General features: G+C 34.9%; 1 protein-coding gene across 1 annotated transcript in view; it reads right to left on the bottom strand.

The window, feature by feature from the left end:
• drosha (drosha ribonuclease III) overlaps window positions 1-25,591 on the bottom strand; it is a 139,709-nt gene that overhangs the window by 65,430 nt on the left and 48,688 nt on the right. The window contains exons 8-17 of the mRNA XM_028803821.2: window positions 22,803-22,889; window positions 20,408-20,494; window positions 16,271-16,342; window positions 15,544-15,625; window positions 14,824-14,895; window positions 5,611-5,780; window positions 3,753-3,877; window positions 3,359-3,458; window positions 2,497-2,604; window positions 1,877-1,984 (exon numbers count right to left, since the gene is read on the bottom strand). Of these exons, the coding sequence (XP_028659654.1) occupies window positions 1,877-1,984; window positions 2,497-2,604; window positions 3,359-3,458; window positions 3,753-3,877; window positions 5,611-5,780; window positions 14,824-14,895; window positions 15,544-15,625; window positions 16,271-16,342; window positions 20,408-20,494; window positions 22,803-22,889 (1,011 nt within the window). The remainder of the gene's footprint in view (window positions 1-1,876; window positions 1,985-2,496; window positions 2,605-3,358; window positions 3,459-3,752; window positions 3,878-5,610; window positions 5,781-14,823; window positions 14,896-15,543; window positions 15,626-16,270; window positions 16,343-20,407; window positions 20,495-22,802; window positions 22,890-25,591) is intronic.

Below are 25,591 nucleotides of genomic sequence, written 5' to 3' on the forward strand. Positions count from 1 at the left end.
ACTCCAGTAACCACTTGAATGAGATCGAATCTGTCTCTGCCTCTCTCCCGCACACACATCACTATTTGAAAACGATATGCCATTTGAACATGAGTTGTCATTTGAACATTTCCCCCCCCCCCCCCCCCCCCCCCCCCCCCGATCTTGCCTGTACTCCACCCTTGCACAGACACTTTTGCAAATATATTGGTTCCTTGCATTTGTTTTATTATGTATGTAATACAACTTCTAAAAAAATCTACAAAGAAGGTGTCTGCTTGATAATTACAGTTAGGTCCATAAATATTTGGACAGAGACAACTTTTTTCTAATTTTGGTTCTGCACATTACCACAATGAACTTTAAATGAGAAACAACTCAGAAGTAGTTGAAGTGCACACTTTCAGCTTTAATTCAGTGCGGTGAACAAAATAATTGCATAAAAAATGTGAGGCAACTAAAGCATTTTTTACCACAATCCCTTTTTTGGGGACAGAGGTTACTCAGAATGCACTCTGTTTTTTCAATTATAATTATTTATAAAGATTTTAAATACCACTTGCATACAGTGTCATCATTTGTAAAGAACAACATGGTTAAAAAACTACATTTTTAAATAAGTTATACACATTTTGTTCTTAATTTAACTAGAGACAAACCTTAAATAAAGTATCATTTATTAACAACATATACAATAACACAATACACACATTTACACAAATATTCGCACATATACTGTCTATGTTTGTCTATAGCTAAGGTTATAAATGGGATAGGCATAATTTTAATTACAATAAATTGATTTTTAACAACTTGTGTAATAGTAAAATTATTTGATTTAAATTTCCTTCATACTTGAAGGAAATGAAGGTTTATATTCTCAACTTTCTAAAATTGGTGTAAAGAATAACAATGCAGTCACTGGTGGCTACTCTGAATGTAGTTTTATTTAAATTTTTCCTGGATTTTCTTTGTGGTATGAAAATTATCTTGGTGTCATTTCTAAGTTTTTTTTTTATACTCACAATGCTGTAGTTGTTTTCTTCAATGGTGCCCTCATTTAAAAAGTGAATTTTATTTAATATTTTTTCAAATGCTATTTTGTTTTTCTTATGGATGTCACCATTTTGTAGGTTCCGTCATCATAATATTGGTTCTGGTTCTAAGGTGTAGGGTGATGACATTGAGGGATCATTGGTGAAGGGTTAAAAGGCTGTCAACAGCCATCTTGTAACTGATATTTGGATAAAACACTACAATTTGCAATTCTCCTTACTTTTGATCTCTGGCTCTTGAAATTACTCTGTTCCTGGACTCTGATTTTTGCTTTGTGATTTGTTTTTTGTCACTCTTCTTTCTAATTTCCAATTTTGACCTTTTCTGTTCTTCACCTTTTTTTTTTTTTTTTTTTTTTTTGAGTACTTGGTTCAGTTGTTACAGGTGACTTTATTTAGTTTAACACATGTAACATCTTAATTTGTTGTTGCCATACAAGTATACAATAAGGCATGCATATTTTCTTTAGAGCATGAATAAACATCATCATTACTTTCTTTTAAATACACTGTAGTATTTCAGTAAAATGCTTTTCTGTTCCATTTAGTACAATCAAACAGGAACACATGAATTTACTTTATTTATTACAAACTCCTAGATGCACAGTAAAATATCACCTGAAATTAATACTGAACTAACAATTAAACTAGTAGAGCAGCTAGTTCATTCATTATATTTATTTTTAAATATCAGTATGCTTCATGTGAAAGGTGCTATATAAATAAAATGTATTACTATCATTCAATATCAAGTGAAATAATAAAAAAACAAAACTTCAGCTGTTAACATGTTTTAGCAATTCAAAGACTAATCAAGGAAAAAAAAAATTAAATATCTTTACCTGAAGCAGACAGCGTTCTTTGAATACATATCCTATCAGTTTATCCAAATGCATAAGACATTGATGGTATCGAATATGATGTGTAAGAACTGGTAACATCATTGCATGCTGGAAAGAGTAGAAATATATTTCATAACATATTACTCTGCATATTAAAGAAGATCTTATTTGTTTTTTCAATATTTAAAATGTTTTATTAATATTATGAGCAATTTAATAAAGCGAATACCTCAGTATATGAACAGCACTACAATTTTCATTGCAACTATAATAGAATTTTCACATTTTTTTTACGGATTTAGTATTAAAACAGGAAACTTGATTCTACTCAGCACTTTCTATATAAAATACGTGGCTAAAGGAGGCAGTAAACAGGCTATATGGCAAAAGCATAGAGTTCATAATAAAAAAAAAAAAAAAAAAAAAAAAAATTACTTGCTTGATTATGAATAGTTTTAGAGATTAGCCAAATTACAATAACAGAATAATAACAAAAGTTTATCTAAAATCTGGTCAAGAGTTTCATAAGCTTACCAAAAGTAAACATTTAAATGAAATAAAAGTCTTTATAACACTGAACTGCACTTCTGAAACAGAATATTAATAATTATTTCTTGCACCTGGCAGACATCGGATCGAATGCCAGTCTTCCAGAAGCCTTGACTACTTAACTCCACAGTCACCTCTCTTCTCATGGTATTCTTCTGCCTGATTTTTTGAAGTGCTTCCTGAAAAAAAGTAAAATATAAAAATATATCCATACTGTACATACTATTTCCACCATACAAAATTACCAGAAATAAAATAATCTTCTATGCTAAGAAAAAGATGTTTCTCAATATCAGCCAAAGCAAAAACTAAATTTCAGAAACATAAAACATATAAGATGTAATCTTTTGTCGTACAACACATAATATTCATAAATAATACTTCAGCAGTCCTAAATCCTATTCATGCTTTATTACAAAGAGATTGGTTAACAGGTGTAATCATATAATAAATTTTCTTTTTTCTGAAAATTATAGACTGTCTTTAGAACAATACTTATGGATTTTGGTTAGTGTATGCCTTTGTTTGAGGTGGCTGAAATATGCAAAAGTCCACAAAATAAAAAATAAAAAAAATTCTGCAAAATTCTTAATGTTAATACCTCCGCCTCCAAATTAAAAAAAAATGCACACAACACACTAGTAACTTTTAGTGCTAATTATCTGAATTTCATAAATACACAATACCAAAACTCATAAGTTGAAAATGTACAACATAAACACATAAATCACCCAATCATTTCTATCTTAAATGCGTCTTTGATTGTACTTTTGTGTTTAGTAATGAGTTTGGGTTGGAATCCTGACCCTGGGCTTGGGTTGTGTGAGATACACAGTTGATCCCGAGTTTTTCTAAGGCTACATCTCTCACATTCCAATGATCTTATTTTAACTGTGAAACAAAAACAAAACACAAACTTAATGCATCATTTACCTCTCTCTGTGTTAACTTCTGCTTATCTACTTGTTTGACTTTTGGGCTATTGGCCAGCAGATGGCGTAGTTTAACATAACTCTTCCATAATTTCTGATACCTGAAATGCAAAACAAAGCATTACAGATTTATAGGGTTGTTATTGCCACATGTACAGTGAAATTAATGGTTAGGTTCAAAGGGTCACTATTTTAACATCTGAAGGACTTAAAATGATGAGACTGATCATCATAAATTTTAAAAAGGAAAGAATGCACCTGCTAGGTAAATCTTTAGTTATTAATTATAATCCTATCCTAATAAAGATGTATTGACCTCGGAAGAAGAACACATTCATACCACATCACAATTTTAGCTCAGAAAAGATAATAATAATAATAATAATAAAACTTACTGTGGGTCTCCAGCATAACTCAGCTGTGCTGGCCGTATTCCAAAATGCACAATTATAGGAAATGTAATGACATCTGGATTAAACTGTTCCCTGTCTAACTGGTCAATACGAACTGAGCTGGGTTTCTGAGGAAAATAAAATTCAATATCACTAATAGTTTTAAAATGTAGTATATTACCTATTTATCAAAACATCTTTATTATGTGAAAAATTAGAATTGTATCACTTACTTTTCTAATAAATCTGCTATTATGTGTTTACCAAAAACACAATGCATTTCTATACCTGATATTCAGTATTTCTGTAAAAATTCAACCAAGTTGGTAATTAGGTAATTAGATTCATTGTTAGCAATGGTTCTCTTGACATGTTCTCGTCTTCAAGCATCACACAAGGAGTGTTTTTTTAAACTATCCAAGTGCACAATCAGGATCTTCATTTAAATGCATATAATGCTCAAGAGAAAAAAAATCTGAAAATAGCAACCTTTTAAACTATGTTTTTGTCAAGGACATAAAAAGAACATAAAGTGAGTTAATTTTTATTTTCGACAACCTAAAAAAAAATGATTCTTTCAATATATAAAAACTGTAAGGTAACATTGCATCAAAATTTTACATTATGTCAAAAAAGTAAAAATTACTGTGATTAACTAGGGTTAATGATGCAAAATTAAGTAACAATGGTTTAAGAAATATGCACCAATATTTAATTACCTATTACATTCCCTAATAACAACCTATAAAAGACAATAACAATATATGTTATTTTTTCCAAATGTATTATACCTTCATCCATAATCTAACCAACGATTGGTGATTTAATTATTTCTAATCACAGACATAAAAGTCTATCATATTAACAGCTGACTTAAGACAAAAGAAAACAGTGTGTCAATTTAATTTAAAATTAATTTAAAACGTATTCTCTGAAGTAACTTACTTGACTCATGAAAATGTCACAAAAAAAGACTACAAAGTATTTTTGCATGCAAAATATTACTTTTTAAATTGCATTGAATTTTGTTAAATGGGAATGTTAAATATTAAGAAACCTTTCTATTTTAAATATAGATTTAATAATCAATGTTAAAAAAAAAATAATTTATACTTCATTTTGTGGCAGAAAGTAAACCAACACTGACACTAAATGGCACAATTATATTATAAAAACTAATATTCAATAACCTTTAGGATTATCACAACAAAATTATCCTAAAATACATTTAAAAGCAATCAATAAATTTATCAACTTTGCCATTTTCTTATTCTTTAATTTCTGGCTTTTTTTAGATGTATTAAGTATTACTTAAACAAAAGTAATAAAAGACAGCAAAGTCAGAATAATAACTTTGGTGGAAAAATAAAAATCATGGTTAAAGAAATGAGAGAACACCTTACCAGCCATGAAGATGTTTCTGAACCTATTAGTTCAGATGGCTAGTTAAAGAAATCAAACCCAAGTCCATCACATTCGTTCTGTATATACTTCTTTCTTTGTCTATACAGTCAATTTACATTTATTAGTCCAAATCAAGAATAAAACCAGGACATCAGAAAACTGAAAATGCAACACTGCAAAACTGGTTGGTATAAAAATTGGAGATGTTTGTCAGCCATAGCATACTCCGCTAGTCCCCAAGTTGGTACTGTTTTTTGGATTGACTCATAACCCTCACCCCAACCCCACAGTACAACTTCTCTATATTTAAAGTTGGAGAAACGGTAATGCACATTCAAAATTTTGTGAAAATCAGATCTAATATCTTTGTGTAATAGGTGAACAAATAAACAGAGAATGTAATTTTATTTATACAAATAGTATTCACATAATGAATATAATATCAAAACAGAGTTACCATTCCAGGGTTTGTAACAATCATTCCTTTGCATTCTTCGGCATATTTTTGCCAGTCTAGTTCCTCCCATTGCAGCATATTGGCTATTTCTTCCTCAGGTACCAATGGTTTATTGCTGCGTAAAAGATACAGTAGCACTTGATGCATTGATAAAACCTCCTTTCCACCATCTAGAAAAGTTATAAAACATATACAACAACTCACAAATCAGTAATTCCTACAGCAGTATGGTAACTCCAAGAAATGTACAATAACTGAATATCAGCCTGGTAAATGTGTGAAAGATATAGAAATTTTGATCTGTCATATTCCTTTTAATCACTTTTAAATTAATTTTGAATCCCAAAAGCTGTAAAGTGTTGGCTGTACATTTATTCAACAAAATATTAATCAAATTAGCAGAATTATTTCAATTTGTGTTAAAATATTTTAAATCTCTACTTCAGTTTCACAATCTACCTTCAGAAACACTGTTTTCTAAATTATGAAAAAAGGAACTTTACTTATACAGTTTCTTGGAAGTTTAATTGAATAGACCAATCACAGGCAACACTGAACTAGCTAGCTGCTTTATACGTTAGCTATAAGAAAAGTATCTGAAAGTTGGACAGATTCTGAAATAAGAAAACATCAAAATCAAAAGAGGAAGCTACTGAGCATGGTTACAACTAGAGAAAGAAATACAGCATTTGATCCACAGCCAGTACTTTCCACCAGCAAAGGCAGTAATGTACTTGTATGGAAATGCAGTGTGGGGATGTGCAATACAACACACAAACCAATCCTGACATAACTTTCCAAAACTATAAAAATGTAGCTGCACATGCTTTTGAAATCTTCCTGCAGTATTTATAAAATATCTTTCCATAGCAAAGCTTACAACTTAAATCATTGTGATGAGAAGACATTGCACATAGGTATTTCTATACATATATTTCTTTAGTTAACCATTACTTCCTAAAAGCATGTGTGCAACAGTGCAATTAGTGACTTCATATTGTTCAGAGTCTTTGGACTGTTGGAGGAAACCGGAGCCCCCAGAATAACCCATGCAGACATGGGGAGAACGTGCAAACTCCATGCAGGGAGGACCCAGGAAGTGAACCCGGGTTTCCTAACTGCGAGGTTAGCAGCACTGCCCACTGCGCCACCGTGCCGCCCTATTTCTTATGTCAAAAAAATACAAATATAAGAAACTAAAAAAGATCTCATTGAATTTAATAGTTGATGGCCAAGTGTTTTAAGCTGAAAGAATAAACTACAAATATCACTATTGCCAGCTGTTTGATACTGTATTCCCTAAAATAATTTTAATAAAATTAATTTTTGAATTTAAATATAGAGAACTACAACTTGGCATTTTCAAAACAAAGACAAGATTAAAAAATACTCTAAATGGTTGGAAATTTTGAATTTTAAAAAAGGGACCCTCTAATTACCTTTCCTTTGTTGAACAATACCAGATGTGGACTTTTTTTTTTACGGCAGATTTAAATTGTTTAATCTTCTATGCATTTGCACAACCTGCTTTCACAATATTTTCATACGTACTTGCTGTATGTGGCGCACTTTAGCTATTTGTAAATGCAAATCCAAGATGCTTGTCAGTTCTGCTTTCAGACATATCTCAATGTTCACTATGTCTCAAATGAATAAACATACAGTCATATGGAAAAGTTTGGGAACCCCTCTTAATTCTTTGGATTTTTGCTCATCATTGGCTGACCTTTCAAAGTAGCAACTTCCTTTTAATATATGGCATGCCTTATGGAAACAGTAGTATTTCAGCAGTGACATTAAGTGTATTGGATTAACAGAAAATATTCAATATGCATCATAACAAAATTAGACAGGTGCATAAATTTGGGCACCCCAACAGAGATATTACATCAATACTTAGTTGAGCCTCCTTCTGCAAATGTAGCAGCCTCTAGACACCTCCTATAGCCTTTGATGAGTGTCTGGATTCTGGATGGAGGTATTTTTGACCATTCTTCCATACAAAATCTCTCCAGTTCAGTTAAATTTGATGGCTGCTGAACATGGACAGCATGTTTCAAATCATCCCATAGATTTTTGATAATATTCAAGTCAGGGGCCATTCCAGAACATTGTACTTCTTCCTCTGCATGAATGCCTTTATAGATTTCGAACTGTGTTTTGGGTCATTGTCTTGTTTGAATATCCAACCCCTGCATAACTTCAATTTTGCGACTGATACTTGAATATTATCCTGAAGAATATGTTGATATTGGGTTGAACTCATCCAACTCTCGACTTTAACAAGGGCCCCAGTCCCTGAACGGGCCACACAGCCCCACAGCATGATGGAACCTCCACCAAATTTGACAGTAGGCAGCAGGTGGTTTTCTTGGAATGCGGTGTTCTTCTTCTCATCAGTCCAAAGCACTTTGTTCCAAAATGAATCTGGCTTGTCTAAATGAGTATTTGCATACAACAAGCGACTGCTTGTGGCGTGAATGCAGGAAGGGCTTCTTTCTCATCACCCTGCCATACAGATGTTCTTTGTGCTAATTGTGCTGAATTGTAGAACAATGTACAGATGCACCATCTGCAGCAAGATGTTCTTGCAGGTCTTTGGAGGTGATCTGTGGGTTGTCTGTAACCATTCTCACAATCCCGTATTCCGCTCCTGTATTTTTCTTGGCCAGCCAGACCTGGGTTTAACAGCAACTGTGCCTGTGGCCTTCCATTTCCTGATTACATTCCTTACAATTGAAACTGACAGTTTAAACCTCTGAGATAGCTTTTTGTAGCCGTCCCCTAAACCATGATACTGAATAATCTTTGTTTTCAGATCTTTTGCGAGTTGCTTTGAGGATCCTATGCTGTCAGTCTTCAGAGGAGAGTCAAAGGGAAGCACAACTTGCAAATGACCACCTTAAATACCTTTTCTCAAGATTCGACACACCTGTCTATGAAGTTCAAGGCTTAACGAGCTAATCCAACCAATTTGGTGTTGCAAGTAATCAGTATTGAGCAGTTACATGCATTCAAATCAGCAAAATTATAAGGGTACCCACATTTTTGCACAGCCAGTTTTTCACATTTGATTTAATTTCATACAACTAAAATACTGCTTCACTAAAAATCTTTGTTCGGAAAACACCCCAGTACTCAGATGTTCCTAGGAAATGAAAGACATACCACTTATCTTTTTTGTTGAAAGTAAGAGTAAATTAGCATGCAGGCTGAGAGGAGTTCCCAAACGTTTTCATATGACTGTAGTAATATAAAGAAAACTTAATAAAAGCAGAGCTTCTAATTAAATCACCGTTAACGTAGGCAATTAATGTGTGAAAAATTTCTGTGTTAATTTAGTCCAGTCAATCTGACAGGGCTTCACACATCTCTTGTAATACAGCATCATCCCGTATTGGAAAATAAACTACAAACCATATGTATTGGTTTTTCCAAAAGTTATAGCAACCTGCAGTGTGTTTCTGGTACACAAAACTTCTCAATAATCTAACTGAAATAATTTAATATACACAGACAAGTGATTATCAACACTATTTTTAAAGAAATTAATCACTGAGTTATTTCTGCTTTACAGAAAAAAAATAATATGCTAGAAGGAAATACAATACATTGCAATTAATATGTAGTTAATTTTGATTAAATAATATCAAATTTGATTAATCATAATTACATTTTTTAAATGAACACCAGTCCTTAATAAATGTAAAGAGTACCTAAGGTGTGCACAAAACATGTCAGCTTTTGTCAAGAAGGCTCATCAATGCCTTTACAGTTTTAGGACATCTGAGGAAAGTCCAAAAGTAACTATTAAATGGAAACTGCATTCAGACTATTATGTTACTTCTTACTTTTGTGTGTTTTTTCCTGGAATTGTGCTATTGCCACTATTTTATAGAAGACATGAACACAGGAATTTCATTGATTGTGTAAGTAGAGAAAAGCCAAGCAAAATGACACCTTTTATTGGCTAACTACAAAGATTACAATATGCAAGCTTTCGAGGCAACTCAGGCCCCTTCTTCAGGCAAGATGATTACATCTTGCCTGAAGAAGGGGCCTGAGTTGCCTCGAAAGCTTGCATATTGTAATCTTTCTAGTTAGCCAATAAAAGGTGTCATTTTGCTTGGCTTTTCTCTACATTCATAATGGCTAACACGGTACAGCACCCTAGTACTATTGATTATGTAATATACACATTAATGATTAAATTTGTACTTGAGGTCTGTGTTTAACTTCTACTGTAAAACAGAAGCATCAATGACTGTACAGTACACGGAGTTGGTCTTGTTGGAGATGGACATGTAAGGAGGAGCTCCGTTAGCAGCTGTTGTTTTAACCTTTTTCTTTAACACTAGAATTACCAGAGTCTACGAAAAAACTCGTAGATCCGGCCCACCTTAAAACCGTTCTCACCTCTCTTTTGTCTTCTAAATGTGCCGATTAAGAGGAGCAGCGAGCAGCCGGCTATTCCATCCCCCACCGTCACAGAACGTTCACTAAGTTTTCCCAGCTCATGGCTTGTTTGGTTACCTGGGAGTGACTGAACTGCTGGAGTTTTAGAATAGAAATAATAGATCGCTATTTGGAATACATGCATTTCATGCGTGTTCCGTTTCTACAGTAATCTGTGTAAACACATTGCTAAAACAGAAACTTTTTCATATTTTAGTAATAAATGTTACAAAATGTAGGCATAAACTATAGAATGTGTAAAGCCCGAGTTCCTAAGATCAAATAAACACTTCTACAAAAGCTTCACACACCATATAACAGCTTCCGTGGCGTAGCGCGCTAAGATTTGCCTCTCAGACCGAGTAGCTTTTCTCTGCCTTACAAACATTAGTTCAATTCCCCGCTGGGGATAAAGTGTTACTTCTTTTTTTTTCTTTTTAACCTCAAACGGACATAAAATTTGTAAATTGGTATGGACTGTCAGGTAATGAGATCGTTATATTTTCATGTGGGATGCTCCTTTTAAAATATTTTTTTAACAATTGAGACTGCAATTAACATGAACAACTGTCCTTATAACTTATTTTTTTCAAGATCCATAACACACAGACAGACAGAGCACTGCGTAATACAGAGACAGACAGGCAGAGATATACAAACAAACAGGGAAGGCACATGTACTGAAAGAAAAAAAATCAACATGTGCGTTGTTTCTTCTGCACTGAATAAGCTCACCGCTCTAACATCACCCCTCCCCCGATCTGGCTCTCTAAGTAACAGCGCAAGTACAGACGCAAACCAAGTGTAATCAAGAGTCCTGGTTCGATCCCCACTCACTCCTATATTTGCCGTTTTCAGTAGTAAGCTGCTCTTTTTGTTAATATTATACAGTACACACATGCACTTGATTTGTGTCTGTACTTGCGCTGTTACTTAGAGAGTCAGATCGGGGGGAGGGGTGATGTTAGAGCGGGTGAGTTTATTCAGTGCAGCAGAAACAACGCACATGTTGATTTTTTTTTTTCTTTCAGTACATGTGCCTTCCCTGTTTGTTTGTATATCTCTGCCTGTCTGTCTCTGTATTACGCAGTGCTCGGTCTGTCTGTGTGTTATGGATCTTGAAAAAATAAGTTATAAGGACGGTTTGCTGACTTGGAGCACCACTGCCTTACTGTGCCACAGAGACGCGAGTTCGATTCCCAGCTTTGAAGAAAGTGTTTTTTTTTTCCTCAAACGGACATTGAATTTATAAATTGGTATGCACTGTAAATCGTTAACTTTAAAATGTCAATCGCGGTTATTTCTGTTGATTAATTCATGCTTTTTTACTTAGAGTCAGAACATGAGCTTTTTCAGCTTATTCAGCTTCTGATCTGACTCAAACAGCACCAGTATAACTTCACACCCAACCTGACGCTGTTCGTTTTCAAATAATATTGCATTACTTCGACGATGTTTTCTGATTGGTACTATTCACGTCATAAAATGATTTCTTCAAAACGTCACATATATTTGTCTCTTTCTTTTTTTAAAATGTGCGTTGTAGCACTCAGCAACTGGCCACCTGCATGTTCTTGCGCACATTAAATCAGACAGCGCTATATGCAGTCATCAGATTCAAATGTTAACAGTTATATAGCACAGAATGGAAATCAGCAGTTCTTAGCATTCCACCTACTGTAACTTGCTTTCTTTTTTCTTTGGTTATAGTCTTGAATAAAAGTGCACTTGTTTTGTTATACTTTTACATCAACATATGTTCCTGTGTTTCAGCTACATGGGCATGCTCAAAAAATACACGTATAATGCCACGAAAAGTGCATGCAGACACTTCAGTTCGCAAGCATTGGTACGACAATGCAGTCACAAGTACACTGCAGAGCTTTAGCAGTGTCAGATGGGGAGTGTCTGATGATTGCATAAACCGCTGAAGTTACTGCTCTTTACTATGCTTTCCTCTGCATGTCCTGGAGTACAAAAGAAACAGCATACAGCAACACCGGGGGACTGGCAATACTGGGGGAAAAAAACACGTGGTCGTATGTATCGTGATACACTGTAGAACTATAGGGCGTCTTTATGTAAAAACAGCAGTGTCAGGTGGGGGGCGGTAGGGATGGATCCTGAACGCGACTGAAACAATGAAAAGTGAATTTTAAAAAAATAAAGCTAACCTTTACAAATATCATAAATTACACCGGCTGTTACAGACTGAAATCAAATGTATCATTTTATTCTAATATAGTGAAAATAAGAACACTTCTCAAATGGGAGTTGTGCAGGATCGAACTCATGACCATCTGATTCCCAGTCAGCGACTGATACTGTTACGCCACGGAAGCAGTGATAGTTAAGTCATGTCAATGTCTCACACTAAGGCGGGTTTTTTTTGCGGTGGCTTTTTTTTGTACCTTTTGTGAAAGTGTTTCTTTGATATTTGGACTTCAGGCTTCATACATTATATAGTTTATGCCTACATTTTGTCATTTGCTACTAGAATATTGTAAACCGTTTCTGTTTTAACAATGTGTTTACACAGATTACTGTAGAAATGCAACACATATGAAATGCGTGTGTTCCAAATAACAATCTTATTATTTCTTCTCTAAAACTCCACTTCACTCCCAGATAATCAATCAAGGCATTAGCTGGGAAAAGCTTGTTTACGTTCTAAGTCGTTGGGGGGATGGAATAGCCGGCTGCTGGCAGCTTGTCTTTATCAGTACATTTAGATGACAAAAGACGCTGGCGGAGAGGTGAGAAAGGTTTTAAGAAGCGATTTAAGGTGGGCCGGATATACAAGGCTCTGGTAATTCTAGTGTTAATATAATCGAGACATCCTGAATTTATTCATCCCAAGGGGATTTAATAATACTACAAGCAAATAAGCATGTGTAGCAAACAAAGGGTGCAGAAGGAAAAGGATAAGGCAGTAAAAGCCTCATCAAAGTCTAAACCAGTTTCAGGTTCATGGTACAGACTCCTAGAGACTGACCTGAAACAGACGGTCAAAGATACAGACCTGCCAGGACCTGACACGTCAGCATCAGCTCTAGCGAGAGCGAAACTGCGAGAAACTGCATGGAAAAAATTAAACAATACGTGACTACGTATACGTGGTCTACCCTCCACCTTACATTAGCAGGGAGAAGAATCATTGTTAAGACAACCCACCTTCCAAGTTGTTCTTCCTATTTTAAAGCATCCCCATATACATTAGAAAATCATTTTTTAAGAAATTAGACTCAATCACAACTTCATTTATTTGGAATCTGAAACATCCACACATCCAAAGGGCGATTCTATGCCGACCTAAAGCAGAAGGGGGCATGGCACTACCCAACTTTCAATTCTATTACTGGCTGGCAAACATACAAGCTATAAAGACCTGGATATCAACACAAATTGATGAATATCCACAAGCCTGGTCTGCAATAGAAATAAAAACTTGCAGTACTGCTTTATATTTCTGGCTCTGTGCCCCAGTTAATACAAACTACCATCATTACACTAAAATCCAAATTTTATCTGTTGCACCTTTACATAACAACCACCTTTTTCCACCCTCTCAAAAATATGCACTCTTCAATGACTGGAAAATGCCCGGGATTCAAACACTTAGAGACTTGTGCGCAATAATGTCTTTGCATCCTACAAACAATTACGCTTCAAATACATCTTCTCATCAACACAATTCCTCCACTATTTTCACACTAGAAACTTTGCTAAACTGAACCTGCACAATTTTTCTCACTTTCAACCTTGTTCTACTCCAGAGGAATTATTGATCAGTCTTGAAGACTCAGATAGCAACCCGAAATTTTTAAAAATATTTTAAAATCTCTTCCTTTCAAAGACCCCAAAGTACATTGGGGGAAGGATTTGTCACTTAACATTTCAGAAAAGGAGTGGAAGGCACTACGGTGGGTTGGCACCCTGCCTGGTATTGGTTCCTGCCTTGTGCCCTGTGTTGGCTGGGATTGGCTCCAGCAGACCCCTGTGACCTTGTATTCGGATTCAGCAGGTTGGAAAATGGATGGATGGATGGAGTGAAAGGCAGCCATGCACAGAATACACTCGCGCTCCACATGTGCAAAGCATTCAGTCATTTAACTTAAAATCTTTTATCGAGCACATTTATCTCATTTAAAAGTGTCCAAAATGTATCCAGGGCAAGAGTCAAACAGTGAGCTCCAGCCTCACTGGGCCACATGTTCTGGGCGTGCACCAAATTAACAACATTTTGGACAAAAATCTTTGCATGCCTATCAGACAGCCTTGGTGTCACAATCACACCTAACCCATTAACATCTGTGTTTGGTGTACTTCCACAGAAGAACAAACAAACTAATTTCCTTTACTACAGTACTAGCATGTTTGTCACTGAAATGGAAGAATCCCACCACACCACTCTTAAGTCAGTGGGTAACTGATGTTCTTATACTTCTTGAAATTGGAAAATTTAATTTCTCACTTAGAGATCTGTTCAGAGCTTTTTCAAAATATGGCAGGGACTAATCAATACCATTTTAGAATAAGCTTCCATTTTATGGAAAAGGATACCCTTCTTTTCTTGTTCCTTTTATAGAGTAGCTTTGGTTGTTGGCTCTTCTCTCTTTCTCTAGGGTAGGGGTCAAATTTGGCTCCGATTTGTTAAATTTGACTTGATTGTATGGCATGTTATCCATTTCTAATTAATTAATTAAATAAATAAAATAAAAAACTACAGTACACGACATATAGAAATATCCAACATACCTGGCAGAAACCTAACAAAACGAGGCATGAAGTGAAACTTTGGACAACGGGAGTCTTTGTCACTTTCAGAACCTACAAGACAAAAAATGTGTTTTTTATGCTAGTTTAAAGAACATTTGTCACAAACACACAATCAAAAACTGTGTTCAAGCAAATTTTTGTCTCTTTTATTTGAAAATGGTACTATACTACAAAATGCTAACATACTAGAAATACCTATAATTTTTGACAGTAAAAGGAAAATACAGCAAAAAGCACATTAAATTATAATCAACATATTTTGGAAACAACTGAAAATAAAGAGCATTCATGATCTCTAAAAATGCTGTGGATTCCAGACTGCATAATGCTCTTATTGTCCCTCGATAAAATTAAGTTTGTCATGCTTGAGCTAAAGATCATCAATTATGACAACATTTATTGTCAAAGGTTTGCATTTAGTTTAACAAACTAAAAGGAATAACAATTTAAGATTAGACTGCATTAGCAGCTTTACCTTTCACCTCTAAGCAAACCACTTAATATTAATAAACACAGGCGCAAAACGTTTATCAGTGGCATTTGTATTGAACTTATGAAAATCTACTGAATGTTTTCATAAGAAAAATGTTAAGCAAGTAATCAGATTTAATGATAAAACTCTTTACAGGTTTTCAGCACCATCTTTGTCATACATTGTCAACTCTACAGTATGCGCTGTAAAAAAAAGATTCATATTACCCATTAGATTCCAGTCGTACAGCTCCAATATATCTTTAAACAAATAGGATGAAAACAGTTCAAGACCTCGTACACAAAAGTTCTGTATATTTATAAAAAAAAAAAAAAAAAAAACACACAAAAATGAACTTAATATTGGATAAAATTAGTTTCATAGTGTAGCGGTTGTGAGAAAATAAAAGTTGTCACATACATCTAGTTATTAAATGCATATCTTGAAAACAATTGTTTTGACGATTTTGATGTAGGTTATAGTTATATCCTTTTTAATGAATTACCCAGACAATGGAAGTTTGTTTGACTTTAATTGCAGCTACTGGATGGACAGAATTTGGCATGATACAGAAAATGTGCAGATATGCCAAAAATCTTAACAAATTTAGTCTACAAAAAATATATTTATTTAGTCTAATGTACACATAATATGACGTACAATTTTCCCTTACAGTCCTGATTTGTAAAAATAAAACGTTGATAGAGTCGATCAAAGATCAAAAATAATCAAAGCAGTAGAACAAGTTTATATAAATATATTCATGCACTGTAGGTATTAAACATATTTATCAATATCTAATGGTTAAACCAGTTCCAAAACAATACTCTGAATGCTCAGTAATTTCAAGGTATTTTACATGTATGTCTATGTTTTTATGTTTACTCATGTTTCTTTGTTTTAATTTACAAAATTTTAAATAAATATTTGGACTAAAAAAAAAAAAAAAATTACCTCTGGTGTCATTTCTTCAATAAAATGAATGGTATAGTCTATATTGAAACGGATTACTCTGCATAGTGGAATCTGGAAAAAAAAATCCAACATGCATAAATGGTTAAGCAAAGTGATGTATCATGAGACCTTGACTAAGGTACAGTAGTTAATTAAGCTCTAGAAGTAGTATGATAAAAATTATGCTCACCTCATCTCAGCCATCACAAAAGGTATAATAAATAAAGGATAGTAATACAATTCAACAGCAAGAAGTAGGATAGTCAGAGAGATGCAGAAAGTAGACAGGAGAACAAGAAGATAAGGTGCAAGATGAAGAGAGAGGTGGCAAAGGCTAAAGAAAAGGCATATCATGAGTTGTATGAGAGGCTGGACACTCAGGAGGGAAAAAAGGACTTGGTACCGATTGGCTAAACAGAGGGACTGAGCTGGGAAAGATGTGCAGCAGGGTAGGGTGACAAAGGATAAAGATGGAAACGTACTCACAAGTGAGGAGAGTGTGTTGAGCAGATGGAAAGAGTACTTTGAGGGGATGATGAATGAAGAGAATGAGAGAGAGAAGGTTGGATGATGTGGAGATAGTGAATCAGAAAGTGCAACAGATTAGCAAGGAGGAAGTAAGGACAACTATGAAGGGGATGAAGAATGGAAAGGCTGTTGGTCCAGATGACATACCTATGGAAGCATGGAGGTGTTTAGGAACGATGCCAGGGGAGTTTTTAACCAGATTGTTTAATGGAATCTTGGAAAGTGAGAGGATGTCTGAGGAGTGGAGAAGAAATGTACTGGTACTAACTACAGGGGGATAAAATTAAGTTATGGGAAAGAATAGTGGAAGCTAGGTTAAGAAGGGAGGTGATGATTAGTGAGCAGCAGTATGGTTTTATGCCAAGAAAGAGCACCACGGATGCAATGTTTACTCTGAGGGTGTTGATGGAGAAGTATAGAGAAGGCCAGAAGGAGTTGCATTGAGTCTTTGTGGACCTGGAGAAAGCATACGACAGGGTGCCTCAGAAGGAGTTGTGGTCTTGTATGAGGAGGTCAGGAGTGGCAGAGAAGTATGCAAGATATGAGGGAAGTGTGACAGTGGTAGGAGTGACGGTTGCATTCAATGTGGAGGTGGGATTACATCAGGGATCGGCTGTCAGCCCTTCCTTATTTGCAATGTTGATGGACAGGTTGATAGACGAGATTAGACATGAGTCCCCATGGACTATGATGTTTGCTGATGACAATGTGATCTGTAGCGAGAGTAGGGAGCAGGTTGAGGAGACCCTCAAGAAGTGGAGATATGCTCTAGAGAGAAGAGGAATGAAGGTCAGTAGGAACAAGACAGAATACACGTGTATAAATGAAAGGGAGGTCGGTAAAATGGTGAAAATGCAAAGAGTAGAGTTGGGGAAGGTGGATGGGTTTAAATATTTGGGATCAACAGTACAGAGTAACAGGGACTGTGGAAGAGAGGTGAAAAAGAGAGTGCAGGCAGGGTGGAATGGGTGGAGAAGAGTGACAGGAGTGATTTGTGACAGACGGGTATCAGCAAGAGTGAAAGGACAGGTCTACAGGATAGTAGTGAGACCAGCTTTGTTATATGGGTTGGAGACATTGGCACTGACCAGAAAGCAGGAGACAGAGCTGGAGGTGACAGAGTTAAAGATGCTAAGATTTGCATTGGGTGTGACGAGGATGAACAGGATTAGAAATGAGTGTATTAGAGGGTTAGCTCAAGCTGGAAGGTTAGGAGACAAAGTCAGAGAGGAGAGATTGTGTAGGGGAGTGATGCTGGGTATATTGGGAAAAGGATGGTAAAGATAGAGTTGCCAGGCAAGAGGAAAAGAGGAAGGCCAAAGAGAAGATTTATGGATGTGGTGAGAGAGGATATGCTCTGTTACACCCATCATCTGCAAAATGTAGAAGACAAAGATATGGAAAAACATGATCCAATGTGGCAACCCCTAATGGGAGTAGCCAAAAAGAGAAGAAGAATCTTTATTTTATCTTCACTCTCACTTTTTAGAATAGTCAACATTACTACAAGCTTGTAATGAAGTTAAATACAGAAGAACAAAAGGTTATGCTTCGGTTTTATTTTTTTCTGAACTTTTTTTTTCTATACTATGCAGTTCTATGGAAGAAAAAAAATCTGGGTTTCCAAAGCTGTTGCTACATGAAATACAATGGGCTGCTGCTGTCAGGCTCTTTTTTCTCTTCCGAAATTATGTTTCTTCTAAAATTCAGTAAAACTCTGCATGCAATGTCATTAAAGGAATACTCCACCCATAAAGAATTAATTATCTTATAGTTACTTACCCAATGTACTTTATAGAGGTGGGCAAGAAAAACTTTTTTTTAACCAAAAAAAAAAAAAAAAAAACCAGGAGAAAATTCTTATGTAACTCCTGTTGCATAATCCACATGGCCAATACCCATTCATATGGTAAAACCATGCAAATTGTGTGCATTGTTTTCTAACAGTTACTTCCTGGAAACACGGAATTCACAGTAAACAGGAAAAATGTTTTTCCAAAAAAAACAAAACACTTTTGATCAATGAATGAGGGGGAGAGGCAGTTAATAATATTTTAGAAAAGAATGCAAACATTTTGCGCACTTTGACCATACGAAAGGCTATCAAACAAGTGGATCATGCAACATGAGGTACGCAAGAATTTTTTTTCACCTCAATGGACATTTTCATATCATTTCTCACTGTCCAGAATGGGAGAATTGGTCACCATAAGGATTTGTTGAGTTTGAATATTCAATATGTAATTTCTCCACGACAACATGAGATTAAAACACACCACTACAAACTACATGGAGTTACCAACATTTTAAAAAATGTAATTTTGGAGTAAAGTATTCCTTTAAAATAAACTTTCATTAACTGGTTAAAATCAGGAATCGCTGATCTCCTTTCCTATAGAGAAAGTTAAAATAAAATTGAAATGATACTTTGAGTTACTGAAATTAATTTTAAGATAATCTCTGTAGTAGACATTTAAAATAATATATATGTTTATGAAGTTTCATGATTCATGTTCACAATTTGGGCTGGTCAATTACTACCTAACTGCTTTACAGATTTACTTCATAAAAAGCAGCCACTTCCTATACATTTTAAGCACCAGCTTCAAAACCTCCTCCTTTCCACTAACTGAAAGCTATAATTTTTGCTATCTCTAGATCCTTACACATTTTATGAATTCTAAGCAGCCATTTGGCACCATATTTCTCCAAATGGAGATTTAGCAATAAGACCTATTTCTCAATAATTCATTCAAGAACATTGTTACATACTTTTCACTCTGTTCCAGTTAAGAGAATAACTATAAATGTACCATTAATATCACCAGTTATGGTCATCATGTTTCACTGTTCTTAACCATATCAGTCATTTTGAATTTTGCTTTATTGATAACTATTTTACCGGATAGCCAGGGAGATAAATGTGGTTTCCCAAATTTAGGGCATAAGTGAAGATTTTCATAGCTATAGTTGGGGCAAAGTGCATATGCTAGTATATGACATCCCAGAATCATTCTTGTCTACAGTATAAAAGGAATTTTGAAACATACACTTTAATCAGAAGGCATTCACCCCTCAGGGTACACGTTAAAGAATCTAAAAATGTGGACCAAAACAGTCCTGTTGCTCTTCTCAAATTTGTTACTGAGCCTTCTTCAGACAAGTCATCAAAGTCACTGAGGCCTTGCCAATCAACAAAGATATTAGGAAAGTGAATTAAGCTCTTGTGGGCAAGAGAAAAAAGCTAGATCCTTTTAGAGATTCAAATAACATACACTGACATATTGATTTGTTAAAGCCAAAGTGACCAGAATGCAACTTGTATGCCTTCTATTATTTGTTCTGTTTTCGAGTCTGTTTCATCAAAGGAAAAAGGGGTTTTCAAAAGGAAACCAAAACAAAGCAGAAAATTATAACAAGACTTATACTCTCTGTATCTGCATCTTTGCATGAAATACTTTTAATTATATTTCTTCCTTCTGAACCCAGAATATCAGGAGAATATAATATATATGTATTTATTTGCACTATTAATGACAGGAAGGCAAAAATTACTTATATATTAACAATCTATAAATAATTTATACATTTTAAATTAGTAAAACTTACATTGGTAAGTGGAGTATGAGAAAACAAAGAAAAGCCTTCAAAGATGTACTCATGATCATCATATTCAATAACAGTTGGACGATCCGTCTATTAAAAAAAAAAAAAAAAAAATCAAACAAGCGAGACAGTATTATAAAAGTTGATGTAGATTATAAAAGGAAACATTACACTTAATGCATAAACAGTTAAGCTATAGGTACTTGTTCACAAGTGACTATCTAAGATCATACAAACCCTTCTGATAATATACAGTACTAATTTATATTTTGTATACTACTTGACTACAACTGTTGAATCAATTAAATGGAGAAAGGACAAAAATACTGTAATGTTTAATACTTTCTAAAAATAAGTTTACTTTATTTACAAAACTGTCAAGATAAGACAAAAAAAATACAGAACAGAACTATGTATACAATGTCATTAAAGTAAACTTAAGACACGCTAAAAATCAAGAATTTCTTTCCTCTTCTCTTAAACAAAAAATAAACGATATTGTGGTTCTATGCAGCATGAGACTTGCTTAGGAGAAAAAGTAATGCATACAAACATTGCACACACTAGTTAACAGAACAAGGCCCATTTATGTGTGCCCCTGAACTTCCAACCATCGTCATTACTTTATAAGTAACAATTATGAACAATACTTTGTTGTGAAACCACTCATTTTAAAGTTGAATAAACACTGAACACAACTAAATATCCTTATTTTTCATCTGAAATGAGCCGATTAAAACTATATTTTATTCATGAATATTGGGTATATGTGTCCACCACTTCTGTTGAACAGGCAAAAATCAGAAAAGAAAAGAATTTAGACACGCGTTCCTTGAAAAGGTCTATCCTTCAAAACCATTTTCACATTATTTTCCTCAGGTGCTAATCTTATAATTTAGCAAAGTAAGAAAGTATGACTTTTTCCAGATGATCAATAAAACTGTATACAATATACCAAATCAAAAGAAACATAATGAAAAGCTTTCAACAATTTGTAAAATTGTGAGATTAAGTAGTTTTCATACCCTTTATAAATTTACGGCTAATTTTGCTTAGGTGCAGTATATTACCTTACAAACTCCCTTAATTTGTTGATGGTCTCCACCTTGTGCAAGAAACGGAAGGATCACGTGTGTTAAATTAATTCATAAGGATAAATAGCCCCTCTCACTTAGGTCTAACAATATATTTAAGATATTTCATAAAGCAAACCAAAATGAAGACAAAATTTTATTCAAAACAAGTCAGGGGTATACTTAAAGAGCAGCACAGATCTGAGGAAGAGTGCAAGACTTCCTGAAAGTCGGCAAACAAACTTTGGGGTTCACTGCTGCCCAAAATACAGAAATGGAAAAAATCTAAAACTACAACCACACTGCCTAGGTTAGGCCATTCTTCTAATGTTAGTCAGCAAACAAGAATACCACTTGTCAGAGGCTACCATGATGCTAAATAAATAACATGTCCTTGGCAGGAAAGAATCTGCAAAACATTACTTGGTGGATACCGCAGAGATGTGGCACAAAGTCTTGTGGTCTGATGAGACTAAAGTGAAACTTTTTGAGCACTAAATGGTATGCATGGTGTAAATCTACAATTTTTCAGCAGCAGGGGCCAACACTGTGATCAGGATTAATGGAAAAAACGAATGCTACACAGTACATATAGATCCTGAACAAAAACCTACTCCCCTCTTTCAAAATGTAAACTTGGGAAGAGCTTTGCCAAACAAAAGGATAATTGCCCAAAGCATGTCACTCAAACAAAAATGGAGTGGTTTAAAATCAAGGAAATCAATATCCTTGAGTGGCTTAGTAAAATGCTGACCTTAATCCCATCAAAAATTTGGGACATTACCAAAAAATATCTGTCCACAACCAATCCCCAACGAGCCTGGCACTACTTGAACAATTTTGGAAAGAGGAAGCTCTAAATGTTTCTCTATTAGAATGTGCATAAAGACTTTCCAAACAGACTACTTGTTGTAATAGGTATAAGAGATGGTTCAACCAGGTACTGAACAGGAGAGGAGAGATTCTAATTTTCTTTCATTTTTAATTCCTGTTGAATCTCATCAAAATCTCAGGTTGTTATAATCATTTATGAGAAAAAAAGCGTTAGGGGCTAAATACTTTTTCAAGGCTGTATGCATAATACAGATTCAACAAAATTAAAATATATATTAGGTATTTTGGTTAGAAGAACTAGATTTATTAATGTAGTCAGATATGTACAAAACTCAAAACATCTTTCAACAATAGAAAAAAGAATAAAAGTAGTGTAAAGAAAAAAAGCATCAAGAGGAATACCATGTTAAGTTAATCTTACTTAAAATGTATAATCTTGAGACATAAGTGTACTGTAAGTTCTTTAATAAAAATATTATTTAATTACTTACTAAGAAGTTAGTGGGTGGAGATACAGTTATTCTGTAGTGGAATAAGCGACCAGCATTATTTGTCATTGGGCGACATGCCTTAATACTCTAGGAAAAAACAGGAAAACCATTGCTGTGATTAGGCAACTGCAAAATACACATTTAAACAGTGTTTTCATATAACTTTCAATTTTAATTTAATATATTTTTGTTACATCTTACAGTACAATTAAAAGCATACCTTGCCAGTAACTGCTGGGGGGAAAAATATATATATTAAACACACAAATATGAATATGTGAGTACAGTAATCCCTCCTCGATCGCGGGGGTTGCGTTCCAGAACCCCCCGCGAAAGGTGAAAATCCGCGAAGTAGAAATCATATGTTTATATGGTTATTTTTATATTGTCATGCTTGGGTCACAGATTTGCACAGAAACACAGGAGGTTGTAGAGAGACAAAAACTTTATTCAAACGCTGCAAACAAACATTTGTCTCTTTTTCAAATGTTTAAACTGTGCTCTATGACAAGACAGAGATAACAGTTCCGTCTCACAATTAAAAGAATGCAAACATATCTTCCTCTTCAAAGGAGTGTGCGTCAGGAGTAGATAATGTCAGAGAGAAAAAAGCAAACAATCAAAAATCAATAGGGCTGTTTGGCTTTTAAGCATGCGAAGCACCGTCAGACAAAGCATCTGCAAGGAAGAGAGCAATGTGAAGGTAGTCTCTCAGCATTTTTTAGAGGAGCGTCCGTATCGTCTAGGGGTGCTCACACCCCCTCCGTCAGGAGCAGAGAATGTCAGAGCAAGAGAGAGAGAGAAAAGCAAACAATCAAAAATCAATACGTGCCGTTTGATCTTTTAAGTATGCGAAGCACCGTGCGGGAAGCATATCGCTTGACAAAGCAGCCACATGCAAGCCCAGCAAGGAAGGGAGCAATGTGAAGGTAATCTTTCAGCGTTTTTTGAGGAGCAGCTGTATCCTCTAGGGGTTCGAACAGCCCCCGTGCTCACAATATAGTTGAGGAGTTTTATTTAATACGTAATATGCGCTCTGGTTGGGTAGCTTCTCAGCCATCTGCCAATAGCGTCTCTTGCATGAAATCAACTGGGCAAACCAACTGAGGAAGCATGTACCAGAAATTAAAAGACCCACTGTCTGCAGAAATCCGCGAACCAGCAAAAAATCTGCAATATATATTTAAATATGCTTATATATAAAATCCGCGATAGAGTGAAGCCGCGAAAGTCGAAGCGCGATATAGCGAGGCATTACTGTAGTCCAGGTACATGTGAAATTGGAGCTTGTGAAGAGAAACATTTAACACTATTTTATTAGTTACATAGCAAATATTTTATGTGACTTACAAGAAAGGTAGTATCCTGAGAATATAATGAGCGGAATCAAGGCCAATGAAAAACTAATTTTAAAATTTGCCAAACATAGTCTTCAATCATTTGTAGAGGGACAAAAATAAGAAAGTTTTTGGTTGTTTAAAAAATTTAAAACAGAACATTATGATGGTTGAAGATCATATCATAAATGGCATCAGCATTTACCTGCATTTCTATTTGTTAGTTGTCTATATAGATGAAAAAATGTTATGAACTAGTAGTGCTCCTCATTACTTACCTTGCTTAATGGAAAATCTCCAAATTACAAAACCATTTTCCACCATGGGTAGTACAGTTGCAGCATAAAACAAGTCTCTCAATTTAGCAACCCTAACCTGAAATTACTAACCTAAATTAGAATAAGGCAAAACAAAAAATATGTTGCTAACTAGCATACTTTATATTATCATATACAAAGATCCAAGAGTAATGCATATTTAAAAAAAAAAAAAAGCAAACAACATAATTTTTAATTAAAAAAGCAAAATCAATAAAATATAATAATGCAAAAAAGTGTTCCGTTCAAGATAGCTACCTTGTGCTAGCATTTTGCTATTCAAAATGGTCCAGTTTGTGAAATTTGTGATTTTGTTTAACAATTATAACATTGGTTTCACCCTGTAAACCTATGCCATCTTCTTCCAGAAAACGAATATCGCTTCAAAGCAAAAGCCTTGTTTGTGAGGTATGTTTATGATTAAATGAGATTTAAAATAAATAAATAAATACATGAAAATACATTATACTGTGTACCTATGCCTAACGCACGCCATCGAGGAGTGAAGAATAACTAAAGAAACAAGGAATTCCAACAAAACAAACACTCTATATTGTGTAAACTCCACACAATGATTTAGAGCATTGGAGGTGATACATATATTTAAATTTATATGTATAAAATGTATCATTTTATTCTGTGGTTCGCTTCTCAGGTCCTCCCTGCATGGAGTTTGCATGTTCTCCCCGTGTCTGCATGGGTTTCCTCCGGGTACTCCGGTTTCCTCCCACAGTCCAAAGACATGCAGGTTAGGTGCATTGACGATTCTAAAAATTGTCCCTAGTGTGTGCTTTCTGTGTGTTTGTGTTCGTGCCTTGCGGTGGGCTGGTGCCCTGCCTGGGGTTTGTTTCCTGCCTTGCGCCCTGTGTTGGCTGGGATTGGCTCCAGCAGACCCCCGTGAACCTGTAGTTAGGATATAGCAGGTTGGACAATGGATGGATGGACATAAGAAATATGGAACAGGTTTTGATGTTCGAGAATATTCCCACGATAGCCATTCCAGAAATTTACGGAGGTTAATTATTTACACATACCAGGATGGATAAGTAATTTAACAGGCCAATACCATCCCTGACTAAGAGATGTGAAATCTCAACAATATGAAGTCACTAATTGCACGCATGCTTTTAGGAAG

The sequence above is a fragment of the Erpetoichthys calabaricus genome, chromosome 6, assembly GCF_900747795.2.
Source record: "Erpetoichthys calabaricus chromosome 6, fErpCal1.3, whole genome shotgun sequence".
Taxonomy (NCBI): Eukaryota; Metazoa; Chordata; class Cladistia; order Polypteriformes; family Polypteridae; genus Erpetoichthys; species Erpetoichthys calabaricus.